The 19397-nt window shown below is 36.1% G+C and overlaps 2 protein-coding genes across 2 annotated transcripts; one reads left to right on the forward strand and one right to left on the reverse strand.

Annotated features, from left to right (window-relative positions):
• The first annotated feature begins 4500 nt into the window (after positions 1-4500).
• LOC127126354 (uncharacterized) lies at positions 4501-8521 on the forward strand. The gene is made up of 15 exons (XM_051055271.1): positions 4501-4716; positions 4905-4999; positions 5385-5498; positions 5717-5821; positions 5924-5995; positions 6280-6392; positions 6457-6600; positions 6774-6842; positions 6975-7062; positions 7273-7344; positions 7441-7541; positions 7632-7749; positions 7843-7902; positions 8006-8116; positions 8319-8521. The coding sequence occupies exons 1-15, from the start codon at positions 4599-4601 to the stop codon at positions 8427-8429; spliced, it is 1491 nt and encodes a 496-aa protein (XP_050911228.1). The 5' UTR covers positions 4501-4598; the 3' UTR covers positions 8430-8521.
• Positions 8398-9246, reverse strand: LOC127126362 (17.3 kDa class II heat shock protein). Its single transcript, XM_051055284.1, has one exon. It carries the CDS (start codon positions 9173-9175, stop codon positions 8624-8626), a length of 552 nt encoding a protein of 183 aa, XP_050911241.1. The 5' UTR covers positions 9176-9246; the 3' UTR covers positions 8398-8623.
• Between the last annotated feature and the right edge of the window lie 10151 nt (positions 9247-19397).

Genomic DNA, 19397 nt, shown 5'->3' on the forward strand with positions numbered 1-19397 from the left:
ACGCCCATGCAAGCATGTACATTGCATTGCCAATTTTGGAAGTAATTTCAAGTGTGCAAATAACACTTCCCTTTTGCTATAAATAGAGGTATAATTCTTCAGTTTGAAGGACCTTGCGTGCCAACTTTGAATCCCTAGCTCCAAACCCTCACCATTCAAAGGAAAACCTAAAAATTTTCAATTGAAATTTGAGTTTGAATCTCACTGTTTGGAGATTCAAAAACTCCAGGATTCAAAGCTTTGCATTACTATTAAACCACTTCCACAAGTTCCATAAGCAAGATCAAGCACGAATTGAAGCAAGAGAGATCCATTTCTACACAGCATTGAAGGTATTTTTCCAGATTTTTCTTCTCTTAGATTCTCTCTCAATTCTCATCAATTCTCTTGGATCTTTTGCTGTTTGAAGTTCTACCAATATAGGCAAGAAGATTGAGTTACTTTGAGGTCAAATCGAAGCAACTCAATTGACACACCTCAAAATTCAACTCCACGTATCTCTATATATATTTGGAGTTAGGTTAAATTGAGGTGATATTCGTGATCTACGCCATTTTTTCTTTAAGATCGTGTCCTTCTTTTTCATTTATGATACGGTGATGATTGAACGAGTCCGACCAGGGTCATCGGAGAAGATGACCGGCCTTTGGCTCCGGTGATGAGTTGGAAATGTTCAGAGCCATTGATTTGTTTTAAAATGTTTTAATCTAGAGCTCTCATTGTGATTACCAAGCGTGTGGACAGTTGACTAGCGCGCATCATGGAACGCGCGTTCTCCACCACTTGATATGCCACCTCAATTAATGAGGAAGATCAAGTGGTCCATGTTTTTTTGATTATCTGGTTTTTATTTTTTATTCCTTTGATTTTTATTAATTCATATTAATTTTAATATTGATCCAAATAATATGAGAGTTTTACCAAATTTTTTAAAATAAAATCCTCTTTCATTTTCTGAATTAAAATTATTTTTTGGATCATTATTAATATTTTTCATGAATTAATTGATTTTGTGAATACTTTTAATTGTTTAAAAATACTTTTAAGTTTCCAAAAATTCTGAAAATTTTTCTCCAAGGTCCTTTGACCTTGTTTGACCTATGATAAATCTCATGACCATTTCTTTGGTGTTTTGATGAGGTTTTAGGAAATTGACCAACTACATTTAATTTAATGCATTATTTTTAATATTTTAATTGATTAAATGCCAAATTAATTGTGTAGAGCCATTCTAATTGCCTTAGTGGGTTTGACTTGTGTTGTTGGGCCTTAGTCAAGGTTGATTTGACTTTGTTAAGTTAAAATCATTGAATTTAGGGGATTGATGGAATGTACATTCCATCTCCCAAAATGAATGAATGATCTTAACTTGGTAAAAGTCCTCATTTGCCCAATTTGAGTTTGATCCATTTCCCCTCCCTCTTCATCTCATTCCCCTTCTTTATGCATTCATGTCATGGACCTATGGTATCTCAACATCCTAAGGCTAGTTGATTGTAAAATCAACATACGTATGAATGAGATTAGGTCCCCCACTTTGCATATTCTTTTTGTGTGTGGTATGTTTCATGAGCATAGTTCATCATACTATATCTCTAACATGCATTAACACCAAAGTTCTATTGCCCGACCTCAAATAGTTGTGACTTCTACATAAGTCCAATTACGATTGCTTAACATAGCGTTAAATTTTGACACAAAAGGTATAGAATTCTAGTTAGCGATATTGTAAGTCTCCCCTCTTTCATGGTATTGTGTGGAAACTTGACCTTTTTTCCTTCCTTTGGAAGATGTCTTAGTTCAAGGATCCATGCTTGTGATAAGTGGGTTGAGTGTTCTCCAAATAATGACTTAAACAAAAGAGCAAAAGCAAAAGAAATACTAACTTCTAACTTATTAACAACTAACATTTAATTTCAAGATCTTTATTTTAATGTACTTTATTTTTTAAACTTTATTCATTTGCCATTATTCATACAATTCTAATTGTTTATGTTAATGTCATTTTCACTTTGTCCACTTGGACCATATTTTGTGATATATTTTGTTTGTATATATTGTGTTTGTTTGTGTGGTCTTTGACCATTAATGTACATAATAAGAACAAAAACCCTAAAAAATATCTTGTGTGGACTGTTGGTTTGATCTAAGACAATTGGACTTGGAATTTAGGCAACACCCCCCATGCAAAGGACTTGGCCAATGCCAACTTTCATGAAACCAAGTGCTTGAGAATTGAAACTTCATCTCTGCAATATTGAAGATCCATTTGAGTTCATCTGCAACATGATCATTGTGAGGCTTTATTTTGAACCTGTGACTTATGCCATCTTGGAATTCATCTGCTACATGGGCAAATTTGAAGAAGATCTTGGAGTTGCTAAGCTTGGATGGGGCTATATTTATTTGATGCCTTGCTCTTCAAGTTGATATTTTGTGCATTGTTTGTTGCTTGATTCTAAAGTCCAAGGGAATTGTGGGTTTCTATATGACATTCTTGTCTATTGGATTGCAGCCCATTGGTCAAATATTTTCAACTCTCAACTTTTAAATTTGTGCTTAGGGTTAGTCTCTTCATTTCCTCCCCACTTATTTAATTTCAAATCTCTCCCTCCTTTTAAAAACTTCTTTTCTTGTGTTTGTTTCTAAACTTAGACCATTTTTTGCAAACTAGAAACTTTGGCCTTATGCCATTGCATTTTTCAAACTCTTTTCTTAAGCAAACTTGTAAAAAAACTTAACTATACTTGACTTAAAAATTTTCAAAAGGCAAAAAGAACTAACACTCATTCAAATCATTTTAAGGCCTTTGTGCCCTTTCAAACTTAAATTTTTTGTTAAAAGCAATGCATCCACTTTGAAATTGATACCACGAATTACGAGATTTTGATCCCTCATTTTATGTTGGTACGTAGGCACAAGTCCGAAGGTCTTGTCAAACACAAAAATATAATTAATGAATTCTTTTCCCATCCCTCCATTCTATTTGTTTGCAAACATCATTTGTACAAAAACATATATGCACACAAGAAAGGGCTCCCTAGGAGTACCTATGACACTTTGGGCGTTAACACCTTCCCTCTGTGTAACCAACCCCCTTACCTGTAATCTCTGGCATTTTATTAGTTTTAATTTGAAAACTTCTTATCTTTTGGGTTTTGTTCGTACTTTTTCCTTTTCCATTGGAAACAATAAAAGCGCGGTGGCGACTCTTGTTTATTTGACGTCTAACTTATCCATAGCTTGATGGTCATGAATTTACCGCTACAATCAAACTTGTCACCTAGATTATTCAAATCTTCAAAAATACCAAAATCATCCAAAGTTCCTTTTACATCATTATTCAAATCATCCAAGGTGTCATCTTCCAAATTGTCTTCTTCTACACTATTGGGTCCTACATTGTTTTCTAGAGACAATATTGGCTCTTCCCCATTAACTGGATGCATGACATATAAATGCACATTCCCATTAATCAGTGCTATCAATTTCTCTCTATTTATTCCTGCATCATCTTTCAACAAAATTAACTCATTAATATTCATTGCATCATAATACCACAATCTCTCCACTTTTGGGTACCCTAAATCATTTAAACCATCCAGAACCTCAAAATAACTCCCGAAATCAGGGTCAACTTGCCAAAACTTCTATAACCCCTTGTAACCTAATCTGCTAAACTCAACAAACACATCTCATGATGGATAACACACTCAAACCGATCACTCATGACCTAATCACACCAAATAATGCAAAAATGAGTTTTTGAAGAAGGGGAAAACTAAAGGTTCGCTTTTTAATATAGTAAACGCATAAGCGTACCTTAGACTCGAAATGAATAACGGTGAAAGTAGATAAGTATCGTCTTCTTCGTCGCTCCAACTATCGTCGTCTTCGTCGTCTTTGTCGCTCCAAATCTTCTCATTCGCAACTAGGGTTTCAGACAATGAGAGAGTAGAACAAATACCTAGGGTTCGAAGCTGAATAATTTAGATTAAAAAATCTGCTTTTATTGGTAGGTGAAGAGTTCAGAAATGATGTTTCTATCCTTGAAACGGATATCACATACTTTAAATCAAAATATATTTATTAATAATTTTAAAAAATAAAACACTATGCCATGTCAGTGTTTCCAATTTGTCACGTAGGCTTTGCTAACGTTTTTTCAATAGAATTTAACAAAAGATATTTATAAGGCTAACAAAGATGTTTTAAGGGACCGATGTGTAACATTTTTAAAATAAAGAATTAAATAAAAATAAATTAAATTAAAGTATTAAAAGATGAATTAAGTCTATTATTATTATTATTATTATTAAACTTTAATTAAAACTATAGTTTGAATAAATCAAATCATATTTTATTTTGTATGTTGTAACCGACCAATACGCTAGTGGCAGTTTAAACAGTTAGGAACATTTTTTTTTGCATTTTCCGCAAAGCAAGAATCTAATTCCATCATGTTTTTGTTTGAACAACAACAATACTTTATTTCATTCAAGTTTCACAGATCCTTTTCTTTCTACATGTACCATTTATATCCCTTAATCACCCATTAATTCATCATCTTTCCATTTTTGGTTCAAGTTGAAAGAAAAATGACAGATTCATCAAGTTTAGAAGGAGGAAAAAAGAAAGAAGTAATTCGAATTGAACGTGAATCTGTCATTCCAATTTTGAAACCTAGGCTCTTCATCTCATTGGCTAATCTTATTAGTACGTCTCTCTATCATTTTTTTTTATCTGAGATTACATTGTATTGTATCGGTGTCAGATACAAACACTAAATGTGTCATCAATAATGTGTCGTGTTGATTCTAAATAGAATTTTATTCACTCTTTCTCAAAATATGAGGAACATATATACAAGATACAATGACACTAACATTGTGATGTTGATATAGAGCATAGTTCTGATCGAGCCGAGTTTTTGAAGCTATGCAAAAGAATTGAGTATACAATTAGAGCTTGGTATCTTCTACAATTTGAGGATATGATGGTATTGTTTATTTTCTTGATCATTTTCAAATATCATATACAACTAGAACAACGTGTTTGGTGTTTGGAATAATGGTGACAAAATGAATCTGATGTATCTCTTTTATCTGCTTTTTTTTTATGACGCAGCAAAATGTTAAACCCATATCCTTTAATATATACGTTCCGCTCGATTCTATTTTTTTTAAGAACTTTTGCAGACATGGAAATTAATACAATTTGTACAATTTTTAACCTTGATAGATGTAATACCGATATGCTCGGTCCACCTTAGTTTTTGGGGATATTAACGGAAAAGATTTAAATGGAGCGGATATTTCCATTTATCACTCCTAATTTCATAATCTAAGGATAATTAATTAGTTATTGCATTTTTGTGTCTACAGCAACTATATTCACTCTTTGATCCTGTCGGTGGTGCCCAAAAGTTGGAACAACAAGGCTTAACTTCTCAAGAAATTGATGTACTTGAACAAAATTTCTTGACCCATTTTTTTGAGGTATTTTGGATGCTTCAATCATTTATATAGCATAATATAATACATCATGAAATGAAATGATAATTGATCTCATGGACACACGCAACAATGTTAAATTCTTTTAAGGGATTTGTTGTGTTCATCTTTGTATCCGAGAAATTAGTCTTTGCGGATGTCCGATTTTAAAAAAAAAAAGTTTTTAATTCATATAATATAAGATTGTTTGATTCTTTACTCAGGTAATGAAAAAGAGCAACTTCAAGATTGCAACTGATGATGAAATTAATGTTGCACTTTCTGGACAGTATCTTCTAAATCTTCCAATCACTGTTAATGAATCTAAGGTTTACAACTCTTTTTATGCTTTGTAATAAGTTAATTTCATGATTAATTCCTTAATGTGTTTTAGCCGTTGCTAATCCGTTTCTTTTTGTTGTTGAATGTAGCTTGACAATAAACTTTTGCATAAGTATTTTGAATCACATCCCAATAATAATCTTCCAGATTTTTATGATAAGGTAATAATCCTTCAAAACCTCTGGAAAAAAGTGTGTGAATGTCAGTGTCTTCTGTCCGAAACCGATATGACATTTGTGATTACATTTAATTTATTCATTTTTTTCCAAATTATTATTAATGTCGATGTGTCAATGTCAGTATTTCAAAACTATATACTTATTATCATCATTATTAACATCAAGAACACTTCATCTCAAATAATCAATAACAGAATCAAAGTATGATGCTGCTAGAAGATTGTCAACTTCTTCAAACTACATATTAACAATTTAATTCTTTTTAGTATATAATCTTTCGGCGCGGGGTTGGAATTGATCAAACGATGGATTACTTTATAATGGAGAAAGTGGACATGCTCATTGCGCGTTTATGGGCATTTCTACTGCGAACACTCAGGTAATCTAATTAAGAAACTCGTAATCGAAAATTTAGAGAAACTAAATAATATATGTCTTTGCAGATTGGAAAAACTGTTAGCAAAAAGATCAAAAAGACATGGCAAGAAACTAGATCCGAAGAAGAACGAAGAAATAAACTCGTCGTCAAAAGAAGCTTATCAAGACGATGTATATGAACGAATACGCCTTGAAAATATGCCATTGAGGTCTTACTTTAGTTCATTTCAATTGATTCTACGCTTTATTTTATAAGAAAATAAAAACTTGTCACGTCTGTAGCACCGACATCTCTGAAAAAATGTGTGTCTGTCTCAATGTCCACGTCGTGTTTTTGGTGTCCGTGTTGCCTAGCTTGTCACTAACGAGATGTAATTTTCAGTTCTGGTAGTTTGCTAAGCAAGACATTAATCCAAGAACCTACATTTGATAGGATCATTGTGGTTTACAGGTATATAAATACTACAAAAAATGCTCTTTTTGAAAAATCGGTTATCCTTTAAAATCTCGAATCCTAGTTTCTCCGATCATCGCATTATACATACCATAACAGTTTATTAGTCGGACATTATTGGTTTTTTAGGCGAGCAAGTTCCAATTCGAAACCAGACAGAGGAATTTTCGTGAAGCATTTCAGAAACATCCCAATGGCTGATATGGAAATAGTTCTAGTGAGTTATCTCAATTGTAAATCATTTCAAAAACATTTTAATGTTAGTGTTCGCATTTACATTGCCAACTTTGCAAACTTCGCAAAATGCATACAAATGATGCTTATGCAGTCGCAACTTGTAACTGCAGTTGCGGCCGCAATCGCAAACACAAACTGCAGTTTAGAACTATAAATTATCGAATGACGATAATTAGTTGTTACTTGACAGCCAGAAAAGAAAAATCCGGGACTAACTCCTATGGATTGGGTGAAGTTTCTTGGATCTGCTATGGTTGGATTGGTTAGTCTTCTTTCTCAAGACACTAACAGGTTTTATTAACCAAAGTGTTTAACTAACTAATCTACTCATTAAACACGCTTAACTTCTCCTTAATAGGTAGCTGTTGTTAGTTCACTTCAAGCAGTTACGACCGATTTGATGGTTATCGGGGCTGTTCTTTCTACCGTTGGAGGTTATTGTGTTAAAACATATTTCACGTAAGCATTATTAATAGCCGCATTCGACATGTTTTTGATGAATCTATTCAACCAACAAAACAACTAGTCATTATATTGAACTTACTATAGGTTCCAACAAAATTTGGCTGCGTATCAAGATATGATTACGCAGTCGATGTATGAAAAACAACTAGACAGTGGAAGAGGAACACTTCTCCATTTATGCGACGACGTCATTCAACAAGAAGTAAGTAATTCGTGATTTGATTATTGGAGAAACATCTTTTGCACAAGCCAAACATGTTAAAATAAGTGCTTATTTGAATTTCTTAATATGCAGGTGAAAGAGGTAGTGATTTCATTCTTTATTCTGATGGAACAGGGAAGAGCTACAAGACAGGTATATAAATAAATCAATCTTTTAATTCTGATTTGAAGAAACAATCAAGAGTGAGTTGTATTCTATGGCTGTTGATTATAATATAAGCTATATGTGAATTAAGGAACTTGATCAAGGGTGTGAAGAACTTATCAAAGAAGAATTCAATGAAACTTGCAATTTTGACATAGATGACGCGGTTCATAAACTTGAGAAGTTGGGAATTGTCACTCGGGTGAGTGAGTTTGCTTCTATTTTAAGAGAATTACGCATTATTAAATTATCAGATATACATACATTACCTATTGTCCTGCATCCGCACGGATTTTTAACTAGTACTACATTAAATTTGACTATGAATGTCTAAGACACATGATATATTGTTATATGCCGATTTTGAGTTTTGTTAATGATTGAAGCTTTTTGTTGGAATTCAGGATCCCATAGGCCGATATCAATGTGTTGGATTGAAAAGGGCTTGCGAGATAATCGGCACCCCCACCGAAGAGCTTGTAATTAAGACAAATCAAGGGAATATCATTCCTTGATTTTTACTTATTTTGTAAAAATAATGATTTTCAAATATAGTAACAGAAATAGATTTTCAAATAAATCATAATCAAGAAACAAACAAAAAAAACTTAACTGATTTGGTAACATAACAGATCAAAATCATTACTTTATAGTGCATCAATCAATAATAAAAACATATTAAAATGATCCTAAAAAAGAAAAAAATGTTTCAAGCAATGGTAACCTCAATAGTTCTTCTAAGCTTCTTAGGCTGAGGAGGAGGAGGCAATTTCTGAACGGTAACACTAAGAACTCCATCTTGACTGATAGCAGAAACAGCATCTGTATTAGCATTCTTTGGAAGAACAAATTTGCGCATGAACTTGCCAACCTTTCGCTCCATCATCGAATACTCGACACCTTCTTCCCTCTTCCTCTCGCCGCTGATCACAAGGTAATCGTCATCTTCAACATTAACATTTATCTCACTACCAAATTTCAATCCCGGCATATCGATCTCATACACGTATGAGTCAGAATAAACCTTCACGTCTGCGGGTGTTGCAGCATGCATATCCACATTTTCACAACGAATTATTATTGGTGGTTGTTGCTCAATAGCGATGGTTTTACCATTAGGGTTCCCACTTTCTTGAGGTTTACGTTTCTTGTTATTGTTGATCTTCACGGAACGCTTAGTATAAGTTTCCTCTTCCGAGGAAGAAGATGATGAATCTGATGATGAATCCGATGATGACGATGAGTAGTGTCTCTTCCTCATTGTTATGAATAACAAAAAGATTTTAGGGTTTTGGATCTCAGGGTTTTGGGTATAGACTCAAACAATGTGTTATTTATAAGGATTAAATATATGAGAAAAGAGGTGGTGGATTTTGGATTAAACTTTTTTACATTATATATTTTGTTACTATAAATACTAATTATTAAATATATTTTGTTACTATATTTAGGCTTTAAAATATTCATTTTTATTTTATAATTATATTGATATTTGTAAAATTTTAAATTTAAAAGAAAAATAAATGTGATAAAAGGTTGATAAATTTTTTAGTTCATATAAGTGATTTTAAATTTTAAAAAATTGAAAATAAAAAATAAATTATTGAAATATCTTTTAGTTCATATAAGTGATTTTAGTCCACTTTTGTCATTGGAATATCTTTGTTGGCTAAGGACACCTTCTAACCCAATTTATCCTTTTTCATACCTTTCAAGAACTCTTTTTAATTGGACAATTTGGAAAGAAAGTGATTCACAATTTTTACATACAAAATTCTGTTTTTCACTAATCATCTTTTGTTTTTCATCGTTGACATCTTTTTCAATTGTCACGATTTTTTCTTCTAAAGATAAAATTGTTTTCTTTTAAGAAGATATAGTTTTATACAAAATTTTGCATTCTTCAAGAAGTTCATTTATATCACCTTGTGCATCACTATCGAAAAGAGAAAACTCATTACTAACCTCATCTTCTTCATCGTCGGAATGGTGCGAGGCCATTAATGCTAGATTTGTACATTCGTCGCTTTCTGATTCGGATAAAGAACTTATCTATCTTCTCATGCAACATATGCCTTTTTATTCTTGAAATACTTCTTGCCTTTAAATCCATCTTTCTTTGAGAGTTTCGGACAATCCGACTTTATGTGACCTTGCTTTCCACATTCATAACATGTGACTTCTTGCGTAGATGTGGAAGCCTCCATTTTCCTGAAATGTTTATTTCTTTTTGCATTAAAGGGTTTGTCATTTTTACTAAAAAACTTACCAATCCTTTTAACAAGGAGCATGAAATTTTCATCTTCCTCCGATACGCCATCATTTTTATCTTCCTTTGAATCTACTTTTAAAGTAATTCCTTTGGATTTCTTCTCTTGATTTTCATGCTTTTCGAGTCTTCCAAGTTCAAGTTCATGTTCTTGGAGTTTTCCAAATAATGATGCGGACGTCATAGTGGAAAGACTTTTCTTCTCCGATATGGCTGTTACTTTTGGTTGACATTCTCTAGTCAAGGATCTAAGCACTTTAAGGTTGAGATCATCATTTGTGAAGGTCTTTCCAAGAGCGATTAAGTGATTCGTTAAGTGAACAAATTTTTTCTGTAAAACAAAGATGGATTCTCCGGGCTGCATTCTGAACATTTCGTATTCTTGACTCAATGTATTTAATCTGGATCTTTTGACTTCAGTGGTTCCTTCGTGAGTCTCCACCAAGGTATCCCATATTTCTTTCGTAGATTTGCATTGAGATATGTGGAAGAAATCGTTCATACTTAATGCACTTTGAAGAATGTTGATGGCCTTCTTCTCATTAAGTATTTTCCTCTTATCGTCTTCATCATACGAACTTTTGATCTTTGGGGTGCCAACACCATTGATCACACTTTTTGGATTATGCGGACCATTTTCAACGGTTTCCCAGATACCATCTCCTTGTGCTTCTAAATGTGCTTTCATGCGGATTTTCCAGAAATCAAAATATTCTCCAGAAAATAGAGGTGGTTTGTTGCTACTACCTCCATCTTTAAAAACCGGGTTTGCGCTTGCGGAAGCCATTGTTTGGATCTGTGGAGCAAGTTACCAAAACCTGCTATGATACCAATTGTTAGTTAAGTAGCGCCTAAGAGGGGGGGGGGGGGTCAATTAGGATCTTTGAACACTTTTTCCGGTTTATGAAAAACTTTGTTCTTTCTTTTCTGGTTATGTTAAGCGATGAACGGTAAAGTGCAGAAAGATAAAGGACACGAAGAAATATCCTGGTTCCCCTCACAGATCGAGAGTACTCCAGTCCCCTTTCAACATGAAAGAGATTTCACTATCTGTTATGACTTGTACACGACAGACACAATCACCAAGAACAACCTCTTGTGATTCACCAAGTTGATATGAGAACAATCCTCTCAAACTCAACTCTCTTGCTTCCAATAATCCTAGATAGAAAGGTGTTTACAAAACACACAATCTTAATTTTCAACAATTCTAAAAATAAGATATGGATAACAACAATGGATTGAATGTAAAGTTTGTAGTATAATGATCACGCAAAGTGATATATCAATTTGCTTGATCTTCTTTTCCAATGAAAATAATTCACAACACAAAGATATTAGATTGCTCAAGAATTTTCTGTTTTAAATGATATGAAAATATGCAGAAAATATCTTGAGTGAAGGTTTATAACAATAAGTGTGAATTCTGAAAATTAAAGAGAATGATTGGAAGAGGTGAAATTTGAATTTGAAAGATCATGTGTAGGTGTTTAATTGGCTGCATTGTATGGTAAAACACTAGCTGGATTCTAATGTCTTGACTGATGTCATGACATGATGTGGAGGTGTTTGTGTGACTGCATTGTAGGTTAGAATATCTAGCTGTACTCTGATGTCTTGGCTGATGTCATGACATTCTGAGTAGTGTACTGCAGGATTAACTAATACAGGATCTATTGAATGTCAAACTGGATGTTATGACATTCATCCCTATCAGCAGATACTGAGGAATAGAACAGGTGATGTTCTACTATAACTCAGTATTTATTGTCAGTCTGCTTATCAAGAGGATAACAGACCTGATGTAAGTCTCTATGTGTGAATGTCAAAATTGGATGTTTTGACATTTATTAATGTACGCTGATACTGAAGCATGGACAGATTGATTCTGTACAGTACAGCAAATTGTACAGTCTGTTTTCAGGAAAAACAGACTTAGCATATGGTTAGTGACTTGAAGGTCAAACTGAATGTTGTGACATTCATTCCTGACAGCGTATGCTATATTGTAGGTTGTTTAGTTTTTCTGTTTCAGCATTTTTCTCAGGCTATTCTTCAGGGATTCAACAGTTGAGAGAAAATCCAGGAAACCAACAACCAAGCTACAATTAATGAACCTAACAAATAGCCTATTTGTTAGTAACCTAGATATGGAATTTAGGGGAACTCGCGTGACCTTAATTTCAGGAAGATACAAGTTCAAGGCCCAAGTGCTGCAATATAAAAGGATGGCAATCCTTCATTCAGAACTGGGGATTTTGAGGCGTGAAGATTTAGTGTGTCCATCATACTTCACTGCTGTATTTTGTGAGTCTTGTATTAGACATATCTTGTAAGCCAAGCTATTATCACGTAGATGATTGCATTGGTATAGGGTGTTCATTGAGTTGTAAGTGTTGTGTCACTCTAAGCTTTTAAGCGTGAGTGCTGTGTATCTTGATTAAAGCTGTTAAGCACAATCAAGAGTTGTTTGAAGTGTGACTTCATAATTGTCTTTAATATTGATTAAAGGTAGTAATCACTGAGGTGATTGAGGGGGAGTGAGTAGGAACTCTGATCTTAGTGTAAGATTGAAATTGCATTGGGTAGGGATTAAGTGAAGAGTTGTAAACGGGGGAGTTTAGCTTTGAATTAATACTACTAATAGTGGATTTCCTCCCTGGCTTGGTAGCCCCCAGACGTAGGTCATGTTGGACTGAACTGGGTAAACAATTACTTGTGTTATTTACTGCACTTACTTTTAAGTTCTGCATAATTCTTGTCTGTGCAGAATTGGATGTCATAACAACCCGTGTGGCATCGAAAGTCTGATAACTAGAATTTCAATTGGTATCAGAGCAGGCACCCTGCCTGTTAATTTCTGGGTGAGATCTAGGGAAGTTACTTTCTAGTACCATGGACAAGGATATAGGACACTCAAATAGACCACCCATGTTGGATGGCTCTAACTATGATGACTAGAAGCCTCGTATGATAGCCTTCTTAAGGTCTCTAGATAGCAAAGTCTGGAGAGCTGTCAACAAAGGATGGGAACATCCAACGAAGACAGGTGAAGATGGAGTCAGTGTGCAAATTCCTGAAGAAGAGTGGGACAAGGAGCAAGAGGCATTAGCCCTTGGAAATTCTAAGGCCTTGAATGCATTGTTCAATGGAATCAGTAAGAACATCTTCAGGCTGGTGCACCACTGTGAGCTAGCTAAGGAAGTTTGGGATACCCTCAAGATAACTCATGAAGGTACCTCCAAGGTGAAGATGTCCAAACTTCAGATGCTGACCACCAAGTTTGAAAATCTGAGGATGAAAGAGGATGAGACTATTCATGACTTTCACATGAATATTCTTGAAATTGCAAACACCTCTAGTGGACTAGGTGAGAAAATGGCTGAAGAGAAACTTGTAAGAAAGATTCTCAGGTCTTTGCCTAAGAGATTTGCTATGAAGGTCACAGCCATAGAGGAGGCTCAAGACATCTGCAATATGAAGGTGGATGAGCTCATTGGTTCTCTCCAAACCTTTGAAATGGGCTTGTGTGAGAATGCTGAAAAGAAGAACAAAAGCGTAGCTTTTGTATCTAATACTGAAGAGGAGTCAGAAGCAGGATATACTGGAGGTGATGAAAGCATATCAGAAGCCATAGCCATGCTTGGGAGACAGTTCAACAAGTTCGTGAAGAAGATTGATCAAAGAGGTAGACCTAATGTCAAGAACATCTCGTCTGACATCAGGAAAAGATCAACTTCTGAAGAAAAGTTCAACCAAGGCAAGGGAATCTAGTGTTATGGTTGTGAAGGTTATGGACACATTAGAGTTGAATTCCCTACTTACCTCAAGATGCAAAAGAAGGGGCTAGCTATCACATGGTCTGAGGGAGATTCTGAAAGTGAATCTGAAGGAGAATCTGCTAAACATGTCACTGCACTAACGAGTGTTTGTGCCACTGATGATGACTCAAGTGCAGATGAACTGACCTTTGATGAACTTACTGCAGCTTATAAGAAGCTATGTGTCACCAGTGCAGAAGTGCGTGTACAAGGAGAAAAGCAGAAGAAGCTCATCAAGGAGCTGGAAGATGAGAGACAGAAGCATCTGACAGTCATAGAGGGTCTAAATGGTGAGATAACCCTGCTGACCTCCAAGCTGGATCAAATGACTAAATCCATCAGAATGTTGAATAAAGGAACTGACACCTTGGAAGAGATCCTAAAGGTGGGACAGAAGTATGGAACCATATCTGGTTTAGGCTTTGTGAAAAAATCCTCAGCTGAACTCAAACGCCCAAAGGCTAAAGTTCAGAAATTCAAGCGGAGGTCACATCCAATGTCTCAACATCAGGGAACCAGGATGAATAATCATCAGAAGAGGAAATTCCAGAAATGGAGATGTCACCACTGTGGTAGGCTTGGGCATATAAAAGCCTTCTGCTACAGGCTTCATGGTTACCCTAACCAAGCCCCTCATGTCAGGCCTAAGCATAAGACATATAGGCACTATGTCCCCATCAAGAAGTGACAATGGTATGCTAGGTTAGCTCACACAGCTCTAAGGGCATCTACCAGAGAAGACTGGTACTTTGACAGTGGCTGTTCAAGACATATGACTGGTATGGAGAATATATTGGTGGATATACAACCTCACACTACCAGTTATGTGATCTTTGGTGATGGTGCTAAAGGAAAAATAAAAGGTGTGGGTAAGCTGGACTGCTCTGGAGTCCCAGAACTGAATAATGTACTGTTAGTAAAAGGACTGACGGCCAACCTCATCAGCATAAGCCAGCTGTGTGATCAAGGATACTATGTTCAGTTCACTAAGGAGCTATGTGTTGTGACAAACGGAGATAATCAAGAAGTTATGAGAGGATCCAGATCCAAAGATAACTGTTATCTGTGGGAACCTAAGCTCTCAAACTTCTCCACAATGTGCTCCTCTGCCAAGGAAGAACAAGAGGTGAAGCTGTGGCATAGACGCCGTGGTCATCTACACTTAAGGGGAATGAAAAAGATCATATCCAAGGAAGCAGTTAGAGGAATCCCAAAGCTGCTTATTGATGAAGGAAGAGTCTGTGGAGAATGCCAGGTGGGCAAGCAAACCAAGATGTCACATCCGAAGCTGGGACATCCTACAACTTCCAGAGTTCTGGAACTGTTGCACATGGACTTAATGGGACCTATGCAGGTTGAAAGTCTGGGTGGAAAGAGATATGCATATGTGGTGGTTGATGACCATTCCAGATACACGTGGATAAGCTTCATCAGAGAGAAGTCAGATACATTTGATGTCTTCAAAGACCTGTGCATCAGACTTCAAAGGGAAAAGGACAGTTGTGTTGTCCGAATTAGGAGTGATCATGGTACGGAGTTCAAAAATTCCAAGTTTGATGAATTTTGCTCGTCTGAAGGAATAAGTCATGAGTTCTCATCTCCTATAACTCCTCAGCAGAATGGGATAGTTGAAAGGAAAAATAGAACTATTCAAGAATCTGTCAGAGCTATGATTCATGCAAAGAAGCTCCCTATGCACTTTTGGGCTGAAGCTATGAATACCGCTTGCTATGTTCACAATAGAGTCACCTTGAGAAAAGGAACCTCATCCACTCTGTATGAAATATGGAAAGGAAGAAAACCCACTGTGAAGTACTTTCATATCTTTGGAAGTAAATGCTACATTCTCACAGATCGTGAACAGAGAAGGAAAATGGATCCCAAAAGTGATGAGGGTATATTCCTAGGATACTCAACTAACAGCAGAGCTTACAGAGTGTTCAACTACAGGACCAATGTCTTGATGGAATCCATAAATGTTACTGTGGATGATAAAGAGGAAGGAATCGATGTCATAGAGGATGTTGGAACATTCCTTGATACTACAACAGACATACCAGTCAAGTCTGAAGAAGTACAGGAGACTCCTACTGAATGTGAGGTAGATGCACCCACCAAAATGCCATCTATCAGAATTCAGAAAGACCACCCTAAGGATCTTATCATAGGAGATCCCAATAGTGGTGTGACTACCCGATCAAGGGAAATTAGCTCAAATTCCTGCTTTGTATCCAAGGTTGAACCAAAAAATGTGAAAGAAGCCCTGACTGATGAATATTGGATCAATGCCATGCAAGATGAACTGGAGCAGTTTAAAAGGAATGAAGTATGGGAGCTAGTTCCTCGACCTGAAGGGACTAACATCATTGGTACCAAGTGGATCTACAAAAACAAGTCTGATGAGAAAGGAGTAATCACTAGGAATAAAGCAAGACTAGTAGCTCAAGGATATATTCAAGTTGAAGGGGTTGATTTTGATGAGACGTTTGCACCCGTTGCTAGGCTTGAGTCAATCAGATTGTTGTTAGGTGTAGCATGCATTCTGAAATTCAAATTGTTCCAAATGGATGTGAAGAGTGCATTCTTAAACGGCTACTTAAATGAAGAAGTCTATATGGAACAACCGAAAGGGTTCTATGATCCTAACCAACCTAAACATGTGTGCAAGTTGAGGAAAGCCTTGTATGGGTTGAAGCAAGCACCTAGAGCTTGGTATGAAAGGTTGACTGAATTTCTGACCTCAAATGGATACAGAAAAGGTGGGATAGATAAGACCTTGTTTGTGAAGGATGAAGATGGCAAAATCATGATTGCTCAAATCTATGTGGATGATATAGTGTTTGGTGGAATGTCAGAGCAAATGGTAAAACATTTTGTTCACCAGATGCAATCTGAGTTTGAAATGAGTCTGGTTGGGGAACTGACTTATTTTCTTGGAATGTAAGTCAACCAAATGGAGGATTCTATGTTTCTCTCCCAAAGCAAGTATGCCAAAAACATAGTTAAGAAGTTTGGTATGGATAATGCTAGGCACAAGAGAACTCCTGCACCTACTCATCTAAAGTTAACCAAGGATGATGGAGGGCCCAGTGTCGATCAATGTTTGTATAGAAGCATGATAGGTAGTCTTCTATACCTAACTGCAAGTAGACCTGACATTTCCTATGCAGTTGGAGTGTGTGCTAGATACCAAGCAGAGCCCAAAGTGAGCCACTTGAATCAAGTCAAGAGGATTCTCAAGTACATCAATGGGACTTGTGATTATGGGATGTTGTATTCACATGGTTCTGAGCTTGTCCTATCTGGGTACTGTGATGCTGACTGGGCTGGGAGTGCTGATGACAGAAAAAGCACATCAGGCGGATGTTTCTTCTTGGGAAACAGTCTCATATCATGGTTCAGCAAGAAGCAGAATTGTGTATCTCTGTCCACTGCAGAGGCTGAATACATAGCAGCTGGAAGCAGCTGTTCCCAACTGGTTTGGATGAAACAGATGCTCACTGAGTACAATGTCTCTCAAAATGTCATGACATTGTTCTGTGATAATCTCAGTGCCATCAATATTTCCAAGAATCCCATCCAACACAGCAGGACCAAACATATTGACATTAGACATCACTTCATCAGAGATCTGGTGGAAGACAAAGTGATTACCTTGGAACATGTAGCCACTGAACTCCAACTGGCTGACATATTTACAAAGGCTCTGGATGCTACTCAGTTTGAAAACTTAAGGGGCAAACTGGGAATATGTCTCTCTGAGAACTTATAGCAACCAATGATGTTTGGGATGTATTGTTTAATATCTCTGCCTATTAAACAATTGGAAGTGTGCTCTGATTGGTCAACAAATCATAACTATGTCACCTGCAACAAGTATGACAACAAGAGGTTAAGGAGATATCCTACCTTGAGGCAGCCTATGCTCCTGCAGGAGTTCAAGGACAATGTTCATGCAGGAGTGGTTCTGGATGTCAGACACAAAGTCATGGCATCTGATATGGTGGTACCTACTGTAAAGCAAGAATGTGTGACTACTTGATCAAAGCTGTGAAGCAAGATCAAGTGGGTGTTGACTTGGTTGAAACTGTGAAGTAAAACCAAGTCTGTAATTCTGTCATTTATATGTAATTCTGTTTATGTTATGTGGATCTGTATTTTAAAGTGTTGCTTTGGCAACATTTTTGACAAAAAGGGGGAGTAACAGGTGATACCCCAGGACAACAGATTGTTTTGTTAAAACAGATATTCATGACAGATTCAAGATTCCCTCCCCTACTATGCAGCTGAAGCTCCACTTCTATGAGTGTGAGTATGTATGTGTGTGCTGCAATTAGAAGTTTTTATTTAACTTCTGTATGTGTGCTGCTATGTGAAGTTTTTATTTAACTTCCATATGTGTGAGTGTGCTGCCACTCTGAGTGTATTAGCTAGGTCAATTTCCTGCTAGATGTGTGATTTCCGCTGCTATGGACTCTGTTGTGAGATCAAAGTGTTTTAGCCAAAAATTTGCCAAAGGGGGAGTTTGTAGGTGTTTAATTGGCTGCATTGTATGGTAAAACACTAGTTGGATTCTAATGTCTTGACTGATGTCATGACAAGATATGGAGGTGTTTGTGTGACTGCATTGTAGGTTAGAATATCTAGCTGTACTCTGATGTCTTGGCTGATGTCATGACATTCTGAGTAGTGTACTGCAGGATTAGCTAATACAGGATCTATTGAATGTCAAACTGGATGTTATGACATTCATCCCTGTCAGCAGATACTGAGGAATAGAACAGGTGATGTTCTACTATAACTCAGTATTTATTGTTAGTCTGCTTATCAAGAGGATAACAAACCTGATGTAAGTCTCTATGTGTGAATGTCAAAATTGGATGTTTTGACATTTATTAATGTACGCTGATACTGAAGCATGGACAGATTGATTCTGTACAGTACAGCAAATTGTACAGTCTGTTTTCAGGAAAAACAGACTTAGCATATGGTTAGTGACTTGAAGGTCAAACTGAATGTTGTGACATTCATTCCTGACAGCGTATGCTATATTGTAGGTTGTTTAGTTTTTCTGTTTCAGCATTTTTCTCAGGCTATTCTTCAGGGATTCAACAGCTGAGAGAAAATCCAGGAAACCAACAACCAAGCTACAATTAATGAACCTAACAAATAGCCTATTTGTTAGTAACCTAGATATGGAATTTAGGGGAACTTGCGTGACCTTAATTTCAGGAAGATACAAGTTCAAGGCCCAAGTGCTGCAATATAAAAGGATGGCAATCCTTCATTTAGAACTGGGGATTTTGAGGTGTGAATATTTAGTGTGTCCATCATACTTCACTGCTGTATTTTGTGAGTCTTGTATTAGACATATCTTGTAAGCCAAGCTATTA

This window comes from Lathyrus oleraceus, chromosome 1 (genome assembly GCF_024323335.1).
Source record: "Lathyrus oleraceus cultivar Zhongwan6 chromosome 1, CAAS_Psat_ZW6_1.0, whole genome shotgun sequence".
NCBI classification, from domain to species: domain Eukaryota; kingdom Viridiplantae; phylum Streptophyta; class Magnoliopsida; order Fabales; family Fabaceae; genus Lathyrus; species Lathyrus oleraceus.

Excerpts from the sequence above, each read along its gene's own strand:
- LOC127126354 (XM_051055271.1), top strand. The coding sequence starts at position 4,599 with ATGACAGATTCATCAAGTTTAGAAGGAGGAAAAAAGAAAGAAGTAATT. Across the intron at positions 7,345-7,440 it reads GATCTGCTATGGTTGGATTG|GTAGCTGTTGTTAGTTCACT; the intron begins GTTAGTCTTCTT and ends TCTCCTTAATAG. Across the intron at positions 8,117-8,318 it reads AGTTGGGAATTGTCACTCGG|GATCCCATAGGCCGATATCA; the intron begins GTGAGTGAGTTT and ends GTTGGAATTCAG.
- LOC127126362 (XM_051055284.1), bottom strand. The coding sequence starts at position 9,175 with ATGAGGAAGAGACACTACTCATCGTCATCATCGGATTCATCATCAGAT.